Source organism: Chelonoidis abingdonii, unplaced genomic scaffold (genome assembly GCF_003597395.2).
Source record: "Chelonoidis abingdonii isolate Lonesome George unplaced genomic scaffold, CheloAbing_2.0 scaffold0003, whole genome shotgun sequence".
Lineage (NCBI taxonomy): Eukaryota > Metazoa > Chordata > Testudines > Testudinidae > Chelonoidis > Chelonoidis abingdonii.
The window spans coordinates 94,068-116,117 of NW_027424264.1; the positions used below are offsets into that span (position 1 = coordinate 94,068).

A 22,050-nucleotide genomic window follows, 5' to 3' on the forward strand; every position below is an offset into this window, starting at 1 on the left:
CCTGTTCTTACTGAAGTCAATATAAAGTCCCAATTTCTGTCTCTGGTGCATTGTGCTGAGTTGTTTCCTCCCTCCCTGAAACGTATGCTGTTCCCATCAACAGCACTTGACCCTGAAAAATAAGTTTCTGCTGTTTTATTCAGAGAGGAAATACTTAGTAAATTTACTTATCAATTGAAATGTAGGGCTCCAGCATTTCTAGGAACTTTATGACTGCTAAAGTATCACACCTCTTCAATGTATTAATCTTTTTCATACAAGTGAAAACAGAAACTAGGAGAACTCTAAAAGGATGTGCCTCTTTCCTGCTTCCTGGATACAACAGCCTGGATGTGTTGAGAATGGGAGAGGGTAAGGGAAGCATCACTTGGCCATGGCACCTCTCTGCAGATTACTAAAACACCAGGTCCTGCAAATATTTACACACATACTCACCTTTAAACATGTGTTGTTATAGTCATGTCCATCCCAGGATATTAGAGAGACAGGTGAGTGAGGTAACAAGCTTGTCCAATAAAAGATATTACCTCATTCACCTTATCACTCTAACACCTTTAAACATGTTAGTAGTTCCATTGAAATTGATGGGGCTATTTACATGCTTAAAGTAGAATATGTACGTAAGTGTTTGCTGGGGCCCAAATAAACAATAGGTACAGTCCGTTTCACAAGTAATGCACTTTCCACTTCCACTGTTGCCACGAGGAGTTTGATACAAAGTAATGATGAAATCATAGATGCAAGGTAATAGAATGGGATAAAACACTTTTTTTTTTTAAAGGTGAAATAAAAACAAACATTCTCTACTGCATGATCATGGGAATTTTATTAACACTGATACAAAAGAACCGTTCTCATACTCACTTTCAACGTGTGCAAATGCACAAAATGGACCCCGTGGGCAGTAACCTGTTTGGCGGATGTCATTGCACTTTGTAGATTTGTAAATCTAAAAAAATAGAAAATGAATAACTTTAAAATTATCTGCGTGCTAATAGCATAAGAGCTCAATCTATTCAGTTTAACAAAGAAAAAGTTAAGGGGTGACATGATTACAGTGTAGAAATATCTACCTCGGGAACAAATATTTAACAGTTGGCTCTTAGTTCTAGCAGAGAAAGGTGTAACACAATCCAATGGCTGGAAGTTGAAGCTAGACAAAAATCAGACTGGAAACAAGGCATAATTTTTTAACAGCGAGGGTAAATAACCATTGGAACAATTTACCAAGAGTCGTGGTGAATTCTTCATCACTGACAATTCTTTAATCAAGACTGGATGTTCTTCTAAAAGAGAAGCTCTAGGAATTATTTTTGGGAAGTTCTATGACCCCTTTAGTCATCTCTTTCCTAAGCTGAGCAGTCCCTGTTTTTTAAATCTCTGCTTGTATGGAAGCTGTTCCATATCCTTAATCACTTTTATTTCCTTTCTCTGTACTCTTTCCAATTCTAATAATCTTTTTGGTGATGGGGAAACACTGCACACAGTATTCAAAGTGTGGGTGTATGATTGATTTATACAGGGGCATTGTGATATTTTCTGTCTTATCTATCCCTTTCCTAATGGTTCCTAACATTGTTAACTTTTTTTGACTGCTGCTGCACACTGAGTAAACGTTTTCAGAGAACTATCCACAATGACTCCAAGATCTCTTTCCAGAGTGATAACACCCATTTTGTATGCATGTGTCATTGGGATTATGTTTTCCAACATGCACTACTTTACATTTATCAACACTGACTGTCCTGCCACTGTGTTGCTCAGTCACCCAGTTCTATGAGATCCCTTTAAAATTCTTCCCACTCTGCTTTGGACTTAACTATCTTGAGTAATTTTGTATCACTTGCAAACTTTATCACCTCACTCTTTACCCCCTTTTCCAAATCACATATGAATATGTTGAACAGCACTGGTCCCAGTACAGATCCTTCCAGGACTCCACTATTTATCTCTCCCCACTGTGAAAACTAAACATTTATTCCTATCCTTTTGTTTCCTATCTTTTAACCAGATGCTGATCCATGAGAGAGCCTTACCTCTTATCCCATGATTGCTTACTTGGCGTAAGAGCCTTTGCTAAGGGACCTTATCAAAAGTTTTTAGAAAGTCCAAGTATCCACTGGATCACCCCTGTCAATACTCTCAAAGAATTCTGATAGATTGATGAGACACAATTTCCCCTTTACAAAAGCAGTGCTGATTCTTCTCCACCCTCAGTTCCTTCTTGCCAGAATCTCCAACAGTGGGGAAGGAGAGAGGGTCATGGAATGAACATGAGCAACACATCTCGAAGAACACCAGTTACGGAACAAGTAACTGTCTTTTCTTCTTCAAGTGCTTGCTAATGTCCATTCCATATTAGGTGACTCCCAAGCAGTACCAACAGAGATGGGTAGGAGTTCATGAACATGTAGATTGCAACACAGCTCTGCTGAACCCAGTGTCATCTCTGGCCTGCTGAGTGATGCTACAATGCACCGTGAACATGTGAACCAAAGACCACATCGTGATTCTGCAAATTTCCTGGATGGTAATGTGCATCAGAAAGGCTGCTGAGGACACCTGAGCTCCAGCCATATGGGCCCTCACAATCGGCGGGAGTGGGACCTGTGCTAGCTTGTAACAGGTCCAGATGCAGGAGGTGATCCAGCTGGAAATCCTCTGCGAGGACACTGCAAGGCCCTTCATCCTGTCTACTGTTGCGATGAAGAGCTGGGTCAACCTGCAGAAGGGCTTGGTATGCTCCAGATAAAATGCCAGGGAATGTCTGACGTCCATGGCGTGTAGCCTCCTTTCCTCACTAGTGATGTGTGGCTTGGGACAAAACACCGGAGGAAGATGCCCTGGTTGACGTGAAAGGAAGACACCACTTTCGGCAGAAAAGCTGGATGGGGTCACAGTTGAACTTTGTCCTTGTAGAACACTGTAGACAGCAGTTCCAATGTCAGGGCTTTAATCTCCGACACTCATCGTGCCGATGTTACCACCACAAGGAAAGCGGCCTTCTATGACAGATGGGAAAAGCAGGAGGCCACAGGCTCAAAGGAAGGGCCCGTGAGCCTAGAAAGAACCAAGTTAAGGCCCCACTGTGGGACAGGGGCCCAGACTGGCAGGAAGAGTCTCTCAAGGCCTCTCAGGAAGATGAGAAACATGTCATGCGAGAACACCGTCTGACCCTGTTGTGGATCGGTGGGTGAAAAGCGAAGATGGTCGCAAAGTGCACCCTGATGGAAGAGACGGCCAGCCCCTGGTTCTTAAGATGAAACAAGTAATCTAAGATAGATTGTAAGGAGGACCACAACGGAGAGATGCTACACTCAGACACCCAGTAGGAGAACCTCATCCATTTGGTCAGGTAAGTTGCTCTGGTGGAAGGCTTCCTGCTTTCTAGGAGGACTTGCTGGACCTCATTAGAGCAGGCCAGCTCCTCCAGGTTCAATCACTCAGCATCCACTCTGTGAGATGGAGGAAGGCGGGGTTGGGGTGTAGGAGGCACCCTTGATCTTGTGAAATCAGATCCAGTCGGTCAGGAAGGGGTCAGGGAGCGGTTGCTGCCAGGTCCATCAGTGTGCCAAACCAATGTTGGTGCAGCCACACTGGGGCAAATCATGATGACTTGAGCCTTGTCTCTCTTGATCTTTGACATCACTTTGCTGATGAGTGGGATCGGCGGGAACATGTACATCAGGTCCCCTGATCACAGAAGGAGAAAGCTGTCTCAGAGGGAGCCCTTGCCCATGCCCTGCAGGAAACAGAACTGATGACATTTCCTGTTCTGTCTGGTGGCAAACAAGTCCATTCAGGGAATTCCCCACCTCTGGAAGAGCGATCGGACTAACTCCGGATGGAGTGACCACTCGTAGTGAGAGAAAAAGGACCTGCGAAGGTGATCTCTGGACTGGGAATAGACTGTCACCAGCCACTGCTGCAATGGTTGCATTCTGAGCCTCGCATGACAGACGACATATGTACATGCTCCATGTGGCCGAGCAAATACAGACATACCCGGGCCATGGTTAGAGGGAATGCAGAGACTCCCGCGATGAGGTCCATCATTGCCTGGAGCCTCTCCTGCAGCAGAAAAGCTCTGGCGCAGGTGGAGTTGAGCACCGCTCCGATGAACTCTATCCTTTGCACTGGAACTAACAGGTTTCAGAGTAGCAGCCATGTTAGTCTGTATCCACAGAGATATCTGTATCTGTTCACTGGACACCATTACCTTAGGCTTGAATAGAGACTGGGAGGGCCCGAGTCATTACACTCATTGAATCTATTTCCCCATGTTAAGTATCCTCACACTTTCTTGTCAAGGGTCTGAAATGGGCTATCTTGATTATCACTACAAAAGATTTTTTTTCTCCTGCTGATAATAGCTCATCTTAATTAATTAGCATCTTAGAGATGGTTTGGCAACGTCCACCTTTTCATGTTCTCTCTCTCTCTCTGTGAGTGTGTGTGTGTGTCTTCTTGCTATATGTTCCATTCTGTGCATCCGATGAAGTGGGCTGTAGCCCACGAAAGCTTATGCTTAAATAAATTTGTTAGTCCCTAAGGTGCCACAAGTACTCCTGTTCTTTTTACTGGAACTAATGTTGACTTTTTGTCGTTCACCAGTAGGCCCAGGGACCAGCATGTGACCTGTAGCACTGCAACATCCTTTGGACTTGGCACCTGGAGCGACCTTTGACTAGCCAGTCGTCGAGATATGGGTATATTTGAATACCCCAACTCCTGAGGTAAGCTGCTACCACTGACATGCACTTGGTAAACACTCTCGGTCGGGTGTCAGTAGGCCGAAAGGGTAGTGGTCCAATCCCTCCGTGAAGCATAGGAAGTGTCTGTGTCCTTGGAAAATCACTATATGAAAGTTATATGCTATTAAAAAAAAACTATATGCATCCTTCAAGTCAAGGGTGGCATACCAGTCCCTGGATCCAGGGAGGGGATGATGGAGGCCAGGAAGACCATGTGTAACTTCAACTTCTTTAGGTATCTGTTGAGGTCTCGCAGGTTCAGTATAGGTCTTAGACTGCCCTTGGCCTTTGGGATTAGAAAGTACCGGGAATAGAACCTCTTGTTCCTGTATTCACGAGGAACCTTCCACTGCTCCCAGCTGTAGCAGGCCCTTCACCTCCTGCGCAAGGAGACTTGTGAGAAGGGTCCCTGAAGAGGGACAGGGAAGGGGAGGTTGGAGAGGGGATAGAAAGGAACAGGAGGGTATAGCCCAGGGCCACTGTTTTGAGGACCCAGCAGTCTGAAGTTATCACGCTCCATGCAGAGAGAAAAAAAGAAAGGCGGTTGGATAAACATAGGGAGGATGGATCCGGGGTACAGTCTGGTAGGTCACTCTCAGGGGCACCCTCAAAATGCCTGTTTGCCACCCTGTCTGTTGTGGATGGCGCCTGACTGGGTAGACGGCAGAGGGCGGTGGCTCTGGTGACATTTGTAGCCTCTGCTCTTCTTATGAGCTGTTTCCTCCCTGGGCTGGCTCCCTTGACACTGTGGCTGTTGCAGCTTGAACTGCTTATGGGCCAGATATGGGACACAGAGCCCTAGGGTTTTCAATATAGTACAGGAGAGTCCTTTAACCCATGTAATTTATTGTCTGTCTGCTCAGCAAACAGTGCCTGGCCATTGAAAGGAAGATCCTGTATCAACTGCTGGGCCTCCGTCGATAAGCCTGAGAGAAGGAGCCAAAACACCCTTCACATGGAGATGGCTGAGGCCATGGTGCATGCTGTGGAGTCTGCCGAATCCAAGGCTGCTTGAAGGGCCACCCTGGCCACAACCCTGCCCTCATCGAGGATCACCCAAAACTCTTTTCTGGTGTCCTTGGGAAGCAAATCTTTAAACTTGGCCATGGCTTGCCACATACTGAAGTCATAGCAGCTGAAGAGGGCTTGATGATTAGCCAGCCTCAACTGGAGGCTGGAGGATGAATAAACTTTGCGTCCGAACAAATCCAGCCTCTTTGAGTACTTATTCTCAGGCGTAGCTCCCAGTTGGCCTTGCCTCTCCTGGTGAAGATGAGGAAGAAACCAGTGCTGTGGGGTCTGCCACATCCATAGGTGGTCCAACCAACTGTTCCCCGGGGTCCGTGAGAGCCTATGGGGTTCTCCCTTTGGGAACATCTGTTTCCAGAGGAGGGCAGGATACCAAGGCCGATGGGTTGTACAAGGCACCAGCCACTGACCTAAGCCCTTGGGAAGCCTGGGTAAAACCCTATGAGTTCCACAGGTACCAGGAAGCTAGCCACTGGCCCTAGGGCCATGGAGCAGTTGGAGGTACTGCCAACGTCGAGGGTACCACCGGTGCTGGGGTTTGGCCTGCCAGCAACGACTCCTGCCTGGTGCCGGAGTTCAGCGATGAGTGGTAGCTCTTATGCGACCATGAACAGGTGGAATGGCGACCCAGTTCGCTGTGGTGCTGATCGGTGCACCTCGATAGGGAGCTGTCTGCTCGGGACAAGTTCCTTTTGTGGGTTGTCAGAGACCAGCGACATTCAGCGGATTGTCGACGGCATTCCAGTGATCTATCCCTCACGCTGCTCAACTGGTACCAGGATCTGGAGCAGGTCAGTCGCCAGGAACACCTTCTTAGTGACCAAGAGGATCTGTTTTGTGGCGACGTGTATCAATGAATTGATGACTGGTGACTCTGCTTGATCAACTCTGTTGGGCCTGTGAACAGCACCAGGTCATGGGTGAAGTGCTGGGCCGGTCTCACTGCTGTTGATGCCAGGAGAACCACACTTCTACTGGTCTGTGCCGGAGCACACTTCTATCGGTCTGTGTCAGGTCACCGGCAAGGCGCCTCTCAAGCCCTATGGGCACTGCCCTGAGTTTGGAGACTGAAGAGGGTGCGCCAAGCCTGCCTCCCTGCCTTCAAGGCCTGGTGGCTCAGTGCGGGAAAGCGCTGGCAAGACGTCCCTCATGAGGGAGGGTGGTACCGCTGAGATGGGGACTTATGAAAAGGTCCCAAGGCAGGTTTACCCCTGGATCAGGGTACCGCCAGTGTGGGTGGCACTGGTAGCGCTAGGATATCCTGCGCTGCCTGCAGGGCCTCGGGGATCAATGGGACCTCTAACTGACGAAGGCCCGCGTCATTGTCCAGTGTGGTAGGCATGGGGCGGGGTGGGCTAGACTTCTCAACCTGAGCTTGGACCTGAGTCCTGGTTGGAGGTACCGAGCCACCCTCCTCGGGTCTTCGTTCCCCTCCTGCCCTCTCCTTCCCCTTGAGGGATGTAGGAGATATTCCTCTCCTGGTCTTCATTTGCCATTTGGCAGGTAACGGAGAGGGGCATCAGCACTGGTCCGTCAAAAGCGCCGGTAGACCATTCCAAACCAATGCTGTGGTGTTCGGGGCACAGTCGGACCTCGATTGCTCTGGTGCTGGAGTTAGAGCTGCCTTCACTAGGAGCACTTTGAGACAGATGTCTCGCTCTTTCTTAGTCTGAGGTTTGACGGACATGCAGATATGGCAATTGTCGCTTATATGCGACCCGCCCAGACACCTTAGATAACTGTTATGTGGATCGCTGATGGGCATTGGTTTTTTGCAGTGATCGCAGGGCTTAAAGCCTGGGGACTGGGGCATGCCCCATCCCTAGGCTGAGTTCCATTCACGACTAACCAAGTAAAACGCACTAACACACTAAGCCTGGTAGTAGGTGGTGCTGGAGAACTCTTTAGGATACCACTCCTCCGTCTCTCTCTCTCTGGACTGTGCTCTGTGCTTGAAGCAAGGAAGAAGGAATAGCCCAGGGGAGGACAAGTATTTCTCCAGAAACAGCACTGCTGGGTGCAGTTCCGATAAGGCTACCAGGGCTGGTGCTGGGAGGAAGGATGAAAGTATATCTTGAAACACATATCTCGGCACCAAGGAGGAGTGGGTCAGTCAATGAGTGCCAGGATAGGTAACAAGACACCTATTGGTGCTGACTTTGGTACTGATGTTTAATCTCAGGCTTTTTTCCCTGTCAGTGTCATGCCTCTGCCACTTCAAGTCAAGCAAGATTTTGAGGACTTTACCCCAGATTTTTTTTTATTATTTATATAATCATAGCATCTAGAAGCCCCAGTCATGTGCTGGGAGTGTACAAACACAGAACAAAAAGATAAACAGTAAGAGAGAACTAAGGAAGGGTCAACGCACTGTGACTTTTGGGGCCATGAATACAAGGGCATAAAAAAATTCTAAGCTCATGTGCATGAGACCCATGAATACCTACAGTGAATCCACACTGACAGAAAGAATTTTTGTTTTCTTCTCTTTCCTTCTTCCATTGGTCTATTCAATTTCCCCCAATCAACTGCAATGAAACCTTCCTACTACTGTGATTATACCACAGAGTTTTACCACAAATGATTGTGATGTCACAGATGTCACCATTATGACTTGACTGCAGGATCAAGAAATAGGCTGAATAGTGAAAAGGACTGCTTAAATCCAAATCTTACACCTTGGGGTTAAGAAGCATGGCAAAGAGAATTACAAATCGTATGAAAATGTAATCTGATCCATGTCCAAATATTGCAGGAGACATTATGAAGTTAACTTCTCTTTCATAATTAGAGTTCTAAAAGATGCTAGTAGGTGACTAATGTAACTGTACAAATGATATTCCTAGCAAACTGTTTTAAAGCAAATATCTCCACCTAATTCAACTACTGCATGAACGACTTTCCATTCAGATTCCATACAGCTCTGGATAAAATATATCTACTTTTAAGAAGACGTGAAGTTACAGCGCTCTGAAGACAGATCAGACAGACAGACTTCAGAAATAAAATTGCTAGTATTAGTTAGCACATTAAAAAAGACAACTTAAAACTGTTGCAGAAATCTTGCAACTTCTTTAACAGATCAGAAAACTAATTAGATGTACTATATGATATGCCCATATAAGCAAAACATTTGTCTATTTCCATTATTAAGATAAATCATGTTCAATTTAAGACGCTTAACAATGGGGAAAAACAATCTCAGTTCTTACCTCAGGATGGAACTGCTGTTCAGTACGAGAATGGCAATACTGACAGTTATCCCCATTTTCACACTTGGAAGGTTCACCCCACTCATCTGCATGTTTTACACTGGGGCAAGGAGTAGACCTGGAAAAAGTGAAATCCAAAAATGTATTTGCACTAATTCCCCAGCAGCGAACTCAAATATTTTCCCATTAAGTCCAAAGCAGCATCTCAGCTGCTGAAGCCCACTGTTTCCGCTTCTGCAACAGCAGCTTATCACCAGAGCCAGGCTTTGGGGCCAGCAATATTTTGGGAGCTCTTTGGGCAAATGCTCTTTTGGTCAAAGGATGCTTACTCCTGGGGGAATTCTGCCCCCCTTGCCCAGAGACCTGCACCCCTCCTCCCCACAGCTTAGCTGTAAGGCCACCCCTTTCCTAAATACCGCCACCCCAGCCCACTCCAGCCCAGACACCCACCTCCTACCCTCAGAGCCCAGGGATCCAGCAGGAGAACCAGCCCAATTGCTTGGTCCCAGGCTTGCACAGAGCTTCCTGCATACCGCCCTCTCCTTCCCTCAGGGCATGCAGGGAACTACAGCTGCCAGGAACCCTCTAGCTCTCTCCCCTTCCCCACCACAGTGTCTTCTATGAGCGAGCTGGGCTCTGCCGGGTCCAGCAACCCCTAGTGGCAGCCAGCAGTACTGCAGCCCATTTCTGCACGGGTAAGGAAATAAAATGTGCAAAAAACATTAAATCTGCAAAATTCAAATTCTCTTATGTTTTGTGATGGTTACTTACAATCATGAGATTGTTAGGCCAATCCCATCAATACTGCACTACTGAACTGAGGGTACAGAAACTGAAAAACTACATTTCTCAGGCCACCAATTCATACTAAAAGTCAAATGTCAGTATGTTTTTTAGCAAAGTTTGGTTATGAAAGTATTGCCTGAGGAAAGGAATTTGTAGCAGGAGGAATCAGCTAAATCCAGAAGTTATCAGCGGTCCTTTTGTCTATTAACAGCAGCTGAAGGAGGAACAATTGAGATTCTCAATTGGTGCGAGGAGATGAAGAAACTGTTTCACCTCCTCTCAGGGAAGACTGATGTTTTAGTCACATTATAATTACTTTCCTAATCAGGGCTGTCCGATCATTCTGAAGTTTGTTTCCTATAGTTTTATGGGGCTTGTCACAAAAATCTAATACTGTTAAACTAGGTATATTCAGTTGCACTGTTAGTGTAATCCAAAAATTAAGTCCCCTAATAACTGTTCTATTGATTCATGGGGAACATAGACCCATAGTTAGGAAAGCATGTTCTTAGTATTTATTTATGCACCTGTATTTGAATTTTCTGGGATTCCGTCTTCTATCTCGGCTGTTGTGATAATGGGGACATGCATAACCCTGGCGGCAGATTCTGGGGGGTTTGATGCATTGTTCTGTCTTGTAGCCAGCTAATACAAAATTAGTATCTGTAAACAGATTAACAAATTTAAAATATATGTTAACACTTTACCTTTCATTTACAATACCAGTAATGAATCCAGGTACCAATAAAATCCTTGAAAGCAATAAAGTTTCACTTTTCTTTTATATAAAAATCACACATCACTAACGCTAAGATTTTATCACGGTTATTTTTAGTAAAAGTCACAGACAGGTCTTGCACAATAAACAAAAATTCATGGAGTCTGTGACCCGTCCCTGACTTTACTAAAAATAACCGGAGGTGGGGCTAAGGACAAGGGAGGAATAGAGTCTCATGTGGGGTGAGGGGGGCTCCCGACAGGCCAACATTCCCACCATGGAGGGAGGCACAGTCCTGGCTCCAGCCGCCACAGCAGGGGGCGCAGCCTTCCCCCTCTAGACCCTCCCCCCACAGCTGCCTGCAGCTTCAGGACAGGAGTGTGCGGCCCTGGCTGCAGCCCATGCCACAGCCCTGGGAAGTCATGAGGGGGGCACATAGCAGTTGAGGCCTGGGCTGGAACCAGGACCCTGCAGCAGAGGCTAACAGCTGAAGCAGAAGACATCATGGAGGTCTGGTAAAGTCACAGAATCCGTGACTGCTGTGACCTCTCTGACTAAATTACAGCCTTACACCTCACCATTCCCAAACAATTAGGATGAGACCTGGATTTTATTGTTATTAGGCAGTCTGACTAAAGCTTTATCATTTTTATATTGAATACAAATTTTACCATCACAATAAGCACAAATAAAATACTAGCAGAATCCTAACACAACACAAAATGTCCAGAAGCTCTCGATGTAAGTATTTTTTATTTTTTCCCAGTATTCTTCATACAGTCTCAGAAATGTTAAAAGCAAAATAAAAATAAGCTCTTCAATAGTAAACATTTGAAAATACATTTTCATGGCCTCTCCATTCCAATGCATCTGGCAACTTCGCTGCTATCATTCATATCCCTTTCAAAATCCCACTTCTTCCATTAGGCCCACAAATGCTAAGCTACATCAATACAATTCAATCACATCCTTAATATAAAAAGTATTTTTCCAGAGTAATTTTCCACCCAAGAGTGATTATTTTTAAAAATGAAAGAAAAAAATGGTTCAGTTATTTTCAGTTTCAAAGAGTGGGGGAACAGTACATTTTTGCCATTACAAAAAACAGTTGCAATAGCTCTACTGTTCTCAGTGGATGGTGGCAGAAATATAAAATCTGGTAGACATGTTTTTGTCTTTTTTGCTCTTCATACAACAAAAACAATGTGAATAAACCACCCAGACAGAGGTGGGCCCCAAATAACCATGTTTACTAAATACACATAAACATGCCAACCTATCTACATACATACATGTTGCTCTGACTGGTTTCTGGCAGCTTCTAAAACACAGAACATAGTGAGCACCATAAAGGACAAAAACTATATAAAGGGACACTACTTTATTCCTGTACACTAAAACCTAATTTCTAGGACACAGATGTGCCTTTTGGTCATCTGGTTATAGTCCATTTAGATCTGGATGAATTTTTGGACATGTCCATTGGCTTTTGTTTTACAACAATGTGAAGATTTTTACTACATTTGTTAGACTAATGACTTCCCAACATCTATTAGATTTAGACTGTAAACACCCATGTAGCATGGAGAAGGAAGCTACCTGACTCAAATTTAGAAAGGACCAGAACTGGACCAGGATGAGGGCGGGAGGAGGTCATTACTCACTTCTACCATTAAAAAAACAAGGAAGTTCAATCCAAAATAACTTTGACATGTAACATTACATTTGAGATTTTAAATTTATTAAGAGTCAGGGTATTCAAAGTTATAGCTCCCACAGCAACTTACGTACATGCAGAATTCTGAGTTATTTTAAAATACTGCTAAGGCAAATGCTTCATATTTACTAAAAGGTCAAAGTGATGGTTACTGTGGAGATTCTCCTGCATTATCTTACTTGTACTGAATATTATCATCTTTAATTTAAAAAAGGAAAATTATGACTTCTTAGTTATACTGCCAAGCAAACTTAGTATCAAACCCTATTTGTCACAACTTCCTCCCTTCCTCACCACCAAGATTCTTCTCCAAGAAGCTATCTGAAAAACAAAGCTGAGAATCCACTTTGCAGTAGATGCATCCTCTTTGGAACACAGAAGCATAGGAATTACCACAATGGATCATAAAGTCCTAGTCTTCTCCAGGAAGACTCTACAGACAGCTTTCTGCTCGCTGCTGCTTTCCCTGGAGACCACCTCTAATTTCCAGACTCCCATCTGCCCTTTACCTGACTGTCTCTCACACTCTGTCCATCTAGGGCCAAGCACTCTCTAAACCTTTAATTGTTTTTAATACCTCTTGAAACTATGGAGAATTAACAGAGCATTTGGATGAAAAACACCACTATATGTTTTGCCAATATTTTAAAAGGATAAACAAAAGGACCAGATAACTACAGACCACTTTGTCTGTTATCAATCCTGGGCAAATTTATGGAAAGACTGAATTGGGAAGCAATCAGTGAAGAATTAAATGATAGCATCATAATTAACATCTATCACCTCTGTTTTATGAAAAATAGGTCTTCTCAAACAAGTTTCACATCACTTTCTGATGAGAACACATCTCTGATGAATATTACACTTAATATAAAGGACATAATATACTTAGACTTCCATAAGACATTTGACATAGCCCAGCATGTCATTCTGATAAAAAAAATCAGCCCTATACCAATATCAATGTAACCCTTATTAAATGGGAGTAAAAACTGGGTTAACTGATGGATTTCAAAATGTAATTGTAAATGGGGAATTATCAATGGGGATGTATCTAGTGGAATTACACAGAAAACTGGTTTTGGACCAACGCTATTCAGTATCTTTACTAATGATTAGGAACAAAATATAAAATATTACTGGTAAAATTTGAAGATGACACAAAAATTGGTATAGGATGGTTTTAGAATAGAAGGGGTAAAGTTAGTTTAGCCATGTGTTTTGCAGCTTCTGCAAAACATAGGTGGTTAACAAATGTAATAAGAACTTGAAAATAATAGGCTCAAAAGTTAGAAGGAATGTAGCATCTAGCAAAACAAGTGTTGAGAGGATGCTGAGTTTGGAAAGTGGCTAATGAGATAAAAGAAGGTTATTAGGAACAAGGCCTCTAAAGTTATAGGACATGGTAACAAATCGGTTCTACCAAACAAAAAAGCAGTGTGTTGTGATAAACTGATAGCTACCTTTAACACACCCATGTTATCTTAGAATATGGACATGTGTAACAAGATAAAATGCCAGGTACAATTAGCTTTAAGATCCATACATTTAAAATAATCTGAAAGAAAGAGATCCAACTACCGTATCTGGTTTTACCCAAGGCCAGGAAAAGGATAATAAGAACATAAGAATGGCCATCTTGGGTCAGACCAAAGATCCATCTAGCCCAATATCCTGTCTTCTGACAGTGGCCAATGACAGGTGCCAAAGAGGGAATGAACAGAACAGGTAATCATCAAGTGATCCATCCCCTGTTGCCCATTCCCAGCTTCTGGCAAAGAGAGGCTAGATAGCCAGGATGGGCAGGAATGGTGTAACAGCCACTGATGGACCTATCTTCCATTAATTTATCTAGTTCTTTCTTGAACCCTGTCAGAGTATTGGCCTTCACAACATTCTCTGGCAAAGAGTTCCCCAGGATGACTGTGCATGGTCTGAAGAAATACTTTCTTTTGTTTGTTTTAAACCTGCTGCCTATTAATTTCATTTGGTGACCCCTAGTTCTTGTGTTATAAAAAGGAGTAAATAACACTTCCTTATTTACTTTTTCCACACGAGTCATGATTTTACCCAGCCCCAAAGGGGTCAAAACCTGGTTTTCAGATAAGATGATGACATCAATTATTTGTTGCACTGTATAAAAGAACCAGGCTTGAGAGGAGTATTTATCAGATCTCATCTGATGATGATGCAGCATACAGTATGAAAGAGTTCTCTCCTTTCCTAAGTACTGTAAGCAAATGCTTATGAATGTCTGTTATTGTGTGGATGCAGGAATTGTTTATTGCTTAAACAACTGTATAAATACCATTTGGCTTTTACATTTAATAAAGGAATTCATGGTTGAGCTAATGTCATAGTGATATATTTTATACTAATTCTATAACAGTAATTCCAACAATTGGTGAAATGGTAAATGATGGTAGGGACTAGTCAGTTATACGGAATTATATGGATCATGTAGTAATGCAGACTCCTTTGAAAAAACATGCATTAAATACAGCCGAATGCAAGGTCATACATCTAAGAATAAAAAATTTAGGTCAGACAAGAAACAGTACTGTATCCTGGAATGCAGTAATGCTGAAATAGACTTAGAGGCCATAGTAGATATCCAAACTGAAAATAAGTAATGCTGTGAGTCTTTCACAGAGGTCACAGAAATTATGGATTCTGTGACTTTCCGGGACCTCTGTAATTTCCACAGCTGCAGCAGCTGACCCCAGGGCCACCCGAGTAGCTGGGGCGGCCCTGGGGCAACTGGGCCCAGGGGCTGCCCCAGAGCAGCAGCCCAGAAGCAGCAGTGGCGCCCCGGGCTGCCCTCTGCCCGGAGGAGCAGCAGTGTCCGCTGGAGCACCCCTCCCCGCCCCCAGCACCTAAAATTTAGTTACGCGTATTTTTAGTAAAAGTCACAGACAAGTCACTAGCCATGATTTTTTGGTTATTGCCCATGACCTGTCCGTGACTTTTACTAAAAATACCCGTGACTAAATCGTAGCCTTAAACATGAGCTCTCAGTGTGATACTGTAACTAAGAGGTTAAACATCATCCTTCAATGTATAATCAGGGGGAATATCAAATTAGGAATATTAATCAATCATGCTTAACCTCTTTGTTACCATGGTGAGACAATTACTGGAATACTGTATTCACTTCTGGTGTCCTCACTTAAAAAAGCATGTGGAACAATGGGGAAGGGCTCAGAAAAGAGTTACGAGAACAATTCAAGATCTGAAAAATTCTGCTTTACAGTGAAAGATGAAAGACACAATCTATTTTCTGCACTTCATAACTAGTATTTACAAATATACATTTTTGACAGTAGACAGCTCTTTAATATACTGTAAAAAGGAAAAACATGATCCAGCTAATGGAAGCTGAAGCTAACCAAATTCAAACTAGAAATAATGCTCAAATTTTTTAACAGTGAGCGTAATTAAGCATTGCAACAATTTACCAAAGGATGTGGCAGATTCTCCATCATGTGAAGACTTTAAAATCAAGACTAGATATCTTTCTAAAAGATATCTACAGTTCAGCTAGATATTACAGGCTTAATGCAGAAATTACTAGGTGAAGTTCTTTGGCCTGTATTATTCAGAGATCAGGCTAGATAATCAATGGTACCTTCTGGCCTTAAAATCTGTTAATCTAGTCCAGTATTCTCTCTCTAATAGTGGCCGGCACTGGATGCTTCACAGGAAGGTGAAGGAACCCCTGCAGCAGACAAGGTGTGGGGTAATCTTCCCCCATTAGGTTTCATCAAAACTCTAAGAGTTAGAGATTAGTTTAGTTTAAACCCTGGAGCATGAGGTTTAATATATCTTTGAAACACTGTGCTAGCAACAATTAACAACAACTTTGGATATTCTTGTTAATCATATAAATGTACAGGCCCCACAATTCTCTGAAGTGAAGACTGATCCAAGGAAGTCATTTAGCCTCTAAGCAACATCCGTATCTTCCTTAATTGCTCCCTTTAGCTCCTGGTGATCCAGGAGACTAATTATTTTGCAGGTTCCTGCTTCTGATATACTTAAAATAACCCCTTGTTTGTTCTACGCACTTACCTATTTGTTCTTCAAAATCCATTTTAGCCCTTCTAATTTCCTCTTATGTATCGCTTGTTGTAATTTATATTCCTGCTTATTGATTTCACTAGGATTAGGTTTTCAAATTTTGAAGTATTATGTTTGGCTTCTCGAACCTTGCCACTCTGCTACAGTGGTTTACACCTTGTCTTCCTGGCTCCCCTTTTGTCCAACGGGCATGCCTTCTGAGACTATTATTATTTTGTTTTAAGTAGCAACCATGCCACTTTGCTTTACGTTTGACTTTAGGGTCTTTTTGACTAACCACTTCATCGTATTGAGATCTCCCTTTCCAAAGTTTAACGTCACTTTCTGGTACATTTCTCCCAACAAAAATCTTGGAAATTATGTTGTGGTTAGCATTACTTTAGTAGCTTAGCTACTGTTATTTTTTTGAATCAACTCCTGAGTGTTACTTATTTGAAAACAGCCACTCCTCGTGTGCTCTGAAACAATCTGTTCTAAAAACAATCAGAGTACAGAGAAATTTTTTCTCTCAGCTTTGTCCCGTTTTACCATTTCATCTATTTATATGCAGGTAGTTCAAGTCTACTCTATTCTAACTAGTTATTTGGCCCCAATGCTACAATATCTGAGCACTTCACAGTCAATGTATTTATCACCACAACACCCCTAAGGGGAGTACCGTTATCTTCATTTATCTTCAAATCAGGAACTGACATACAGAGAGACTAAGTGACTTGCCAAAGGAATCTCTGGGAGTTTGTGGGTGGAGCAGTGAACTAAATCCAGGTCTAGAAAATCCCATGATAGCACCCTAATCCCTGGACCTCCTTCTCTCTCCACTTATTTTGTTAGATTTTGCTGCCTGTGATCTCACTGAACATAGTGTGCTCAATTTCCTTTTCTTGATAAAGAGGCTTATAGTAAAGCTCTACTAATATAGTTACTTTCTTATAGCTTGGGATTCCTATTCCTTATAGATTCAACTGTGTGGTCCTCTCCACTCAGCATCTTTTTCTTGCCCAATTTTATAGAATTCTTTAGAACAGAGGTAGGCAACCTATAGCACACGTGCCAAAGGCGGCATGCAAGCTGATTTTCAATGGCATTCACACTGCCTGGGTCCTGGCAACCAGTCCAGGGGGGGCTCTGCATTTTAATTTAATTTTAAATGAAGCTTCTTAAACATTTTAAAAACCTTATTTACTTTACATACAACAATAGTTTAGTTATATATTATTGACTTATAGAAAGAGACCTTCCAAAAATGTTAACATGTATTACTGACACGTGAAACCTTAAATTAGAGTGAATACATGGAGACTCAGCACACCACTTCTGAAAAGTTGCCGACCCCTGCTTTAGATACTCACTACTCCCCTCATCTGTCTTTCCTGTATAAATGTCTTCCCCTTTCATACTGTAAATATTACATATCTACCTAAAACAAAGAAACAAAAAACTTTACTCTTGAAGACTTGAGGTATTGCAGCAGTTTGTGTTCTATCGGTTGCAAAGTAGCATTTGGGTACAACCACTAATGTTCTGCTGATTTTAAAAATTCAAGGCTATGTAATAAATGACACCAGTACCGAAAATCACAACCGGACTAAAAGCTTAAAGAAAACTAGGGCAATTGGGCTTATTTTAAGTGACCTGTCAAATTACTAAATTTACAGTAATATTAGATTTTAAAGAACTCACTCAAAGCCTAAAACAGGTAACATTTGTTTGTTTTCTGGTTCTTGTTAATCAAGTTAAGCAAAAGATGTGTCCTTTAAAAGTTGACTAAAAACAAAAATCAAAAAGAGATTCAGGTGACATCAGTATCATTTGGCACAAGATAGTTGTCTTACATGTTTTCCTGATTTAAAGTCAGCATCAATTGCCTCAGAATAGCCACAGTTGTACCGAGTGAATGAAAAAAGGTTTGGTACAAAAGAAATACTTGCAATAGACAGGAATTTCCAATAAGCAATTTGAATATAAATGGGCTTGACTGCATGATCAAACATCCATATTATTGTGTATACACACACACACACACACACACACTCACTCACTCCTTGATTCAAACTAACTTTTGAAACTTCTCCAATAAAAGTCCAAATAGGTCTAGACAGATATAGAAACACTGATGAGAAGACAAAATATAGAACATTACCCAGCCATCTAGGATCCTCATTAAGAATTTTTTCAATCATTGCTTGGCTAGCTAAAATTCCTGGCTGTAGGTCAGGGATGTTTTCTCCACCTCCTAGCTGCCCATTATGTAAGGCTTCCTGTGCCTGAAGTTCCCTGAAATGGAGAACAGAAGACAATTTTACCATACTGTGTATCTTCATTAAACTTCCCAACTGTGGATGAAATCCTGGCTTTATTGAAGTTAGTAGGAGTTTTGCCATGGACTTCATGAGTCCAGATTCCATGCCAAGCCTCACAAAGCCTTATTTGAAAAACTCAAATTGTCTTGCCTTGGCATTGTTACTTGGACTGATGCTGGTGAAAGCATCACAACAAAGGATAATTATATATGTTAACAAAGGGATAGGCACAAGGCAGAAAGCCATAATAACTGGTGTGAGGTACAGCTGCATCTAACATCTTAATCTGATAAAGAGGACTGTCAACAACACACTAAATAAATTAAAAATATGGCAGAAATACAAATACAGCATAAATAAGAGATCATTTAAGACAAAAATAAGCTAATACAATGTGGCAAAACAAAGATTTTCAATGGCAGAAATTTGGAAAGCTACAGTGATAATGAATGGCAAGGCTGATACAACTTTCTGATGGGATATTGCAGTTAAAAGCTAACATGCTTTGTGGCCCTTATATCGACACATCATATCTTGGACAGGAAAAAATGTAATTCCTTTCTCTACCATTTCTATGACACCCCACCTATTACTATTTGTACTCTGGTAGCGAATGGGGCGCCCAATCATGGGTCAGGGTCCCCAGTGTACAAGTACAAAAAAAGCCCTGTTCTAATGTGCTTACAGATTTACAATTTTTATTTCTGGGCACCTCACCAAAAAGAATTATGTTTATCATTCTCTACAGTATATTTGGAAGGAATTCCTGGGGGAGCAGTAAAACTTACTAAGCCAGAAGGAGCAGCACATAAAATGTAAATACAGATGTTAAATGCCCTTTTAAATAGGCATTCAGTCACATAACAACAGTTTTCACATACTGGATATGAAGGGTATACACAACAACAAGGAAGGAAGAAAAGTTACTCACCTATAAGTGGAGCTTACTTATATTATCAGTAAGCATCTCCACTCTCATGGAAGCTGCAGTCACATTCCATCAAGCCCAGACCACTGTAGAAACTTGTACCATAAAGGCACAGCACAAATTTCTTCTAGAACAATGGAATATCCCAGGGAGGGTCACATCAGGAGGAAATGTCATCCCACATATTCTCAATTCTCCCCATGTGAATCTTAAGAGAGTCCAGCTACAAGTAACTAGCTATTTTCTCCTTCAAGTATCATTGTTATACATCATAGAAATCACAGAAATGTAGGACTGGAAGGGACCTCAGTAGGTCATCTAGCGCAGTCCCCTGCACTGAGGCAGGGCTAAGTTTATCTAGGCCAGCCCAGACAGGTGTTTTGTCTAATCTGTTCTTAAAAACCTCCAATGATGGAGATTCCGCAACCTGCCTAGGTAATTTGTTCCAGTGCTTAACTACCTTTAGGAAGTTTTTCATAATGTCTAACCCAAATCTCCCTTGCTACAATTTAAGCCCATTATTTCTTGTCTTTAGTGGCTAAGGAGAACAATTTAATCACTGTTCTCTTTGTAACAACCTTTTATGTACTTGAAGACATACGTTATTCATAAGTCTTCTCTTCTCCAGACTAAATAAACCCAATTTTCAAAAATCTTGCCACATACATCACATTTTCTAGACCTTTAATTGTTTTTGTTGCTCTCCTCTGGACCTTCTCCAATTTGTCCATATCTTTTCTGATGTGCTGCCCAGAACTGGACACAGTACTCCAGATGAGGCCTTATTAATGCTGAATAGAGTAGAAGAATTACTTCTCATGTTTTGCTTACAGCACACCTGCTAATTCATCCAAGAACACTGTATTAGCAAGTTTGGGACATTCATCTTGGTTGAGAGCAATAACAAACCTCTAGAGAGGTGGAAATGACTCACTGTATAGTCTGTAAACTGAACACCAGATATTGAGACAAGGTCAAGAGATAATGCTGCATAAAGGTAGGAACTGGCAGCTCTATATATTTCTACAACTGGCACATTCCAAAGCAATGTCTGCAAGGCCATCTTGGATCTAATAAATGCACTCTGACATCTTCAGGGACTGGATCTCATGGCATGTTTCTATAGAGGTTTGATCTGCTTTGAAAAGTGTTGTGGAAACAGTTTGGATCCTAACTATCACCATAAACTACATATAATCTAGTATATTTATGGAATAATTTTGTTCTTTTAAGGCCATAGTCAAGGTCCTTCATAGCATCTATTATATTTAAATTGACCTCCCTTTATACTAAAAGAGTTTGGGGAAGAAGAGAAGTAAACTGAGGATGTGATTCAGATGAAAATCAAAGGCCATTTTAACAATTAATTTGGGATGAAGATGTCCTCCTCATCTTCTTCCCTTTGTCTCTCCTCTGTTTATACTGGTAAATCTTCAGGGTTTGAACTTTCTCATTACTTGTTCGTAGTACAATAATGCCTCAATCTCGATCAGAGACTCTAGGTGCTCTTGTAACAAATAATAAAAATAATCAAAGGCTGTATAACAAATAACACAGGGGCAGCCGTGTTAGTCTGCATCCACAAAAACAGGGAGTCCGGTGGTACCTTAATGACTAACAGATTTATTTGGGCATAAAATTTTGTGGGTAAAAAAACCCCACTTCTTCAGATACAACAATTAAAGCCTGGAACTTGCTGACTTTTTTGGCTAATGTTATCATCACAAGGCCCATCAGCACTAGACAAGCCACAGAAGTAATTCTCTCCCAGAGTCTCATTTGGAGACCATGAGAACTTTGTTAGGATGAAGTTAAGATCCTACAAATATACCAGTTCATGCACAGCTGCAAAAATATTAGCTAAGACCACTTAGAAACATTCTTGACTATAGGGCATACAAACACAGAGGTTAAAAGATAGGAAACAAAGGGTAGAGATAAATGGTCAGTTTTCATAAGGGAGAGTGGTAAATAAATAGTGGTGTCTCCCATGGGTCTGTACTGGGATCAGTACCACTCAACATGTTCATAAATTACCTGGAAAAAGGAGTAAACAGTGAGGTGGCAAAACGTACAGACCATACAAAAACTACTCAAGATAATTAAGTGCAAAGCAGACTGCAAAGAGTTACAAAGGGATCTCTCAAAACTGGGTGACTGGGGCCTGGTCTACACTACACGTTTAAATCGATTTAAAGAGCGTTAAATCGATTTAATGCTGTACCCGTCCACACTACAACGCCCTTTATATCGATATAAAGGGCTCTTTAAATCGATTTCTGTACTCCACCCCAACGAGAGAAGTAGCGCTAAATTCGAAATTAACAGTTCGGATTACGGTTAGCGTGGAGTGTGGACGGAAATCGACGTTATTGGCCTCCGGGTGGTATCCCACAGTGCACCACTGACCGCTCTGGACAGCAATCTGAACTCGGATGCAGCGGGCAGGTAAACAGGAAAAGCCCCGCGAACTTTTGAATTACATTTCCTGTTTGCCCAGCGTGGAGCTCTGATCAGCACGGGTGG

The 22,050-nt window shown here is 42.2% G+C and overlaps 1 protein-coding gene across 7 annotated transcripts in view; it reads right to left on the minus strand.

The window, feature by feature from the left end:
- The window catches only part of UNKL (unk like zinc finger), a 131,262-nt gene that overhangs the window by 85,614 nt on the left and 23,598 nt on the right, over positions 1–22,050 (minus strand). For all 7 annotated transcript variants that reach the window (XR_004374905.2, XR_004374904.2, XM_075061297.1 and 4 more), the window contains exons 4-7: positions 18,437–18,570; positions 10,309–10,444; positions 8,996–9,113; positions 865–949 (exon numbers count right to left, since the gene is read on the minus strand). Coding sequence is in view for 5 of the 7 variants with exons in the window: in XM_032789481.2 (XP_032645372.1) it covers positions 865–949; positions 8,996–9,113; positions 10,309–10,444; positions 18,437–18,570 (473 nt within the window). In the remaining 2 variants the exon portion in view is untranslated. The remainder of the gene's footprint in view (positions 1–864; positions 950–8,995; positions 9,114–10,308; positions 10,445–18,436; positions 18,571–22,050) is intronic.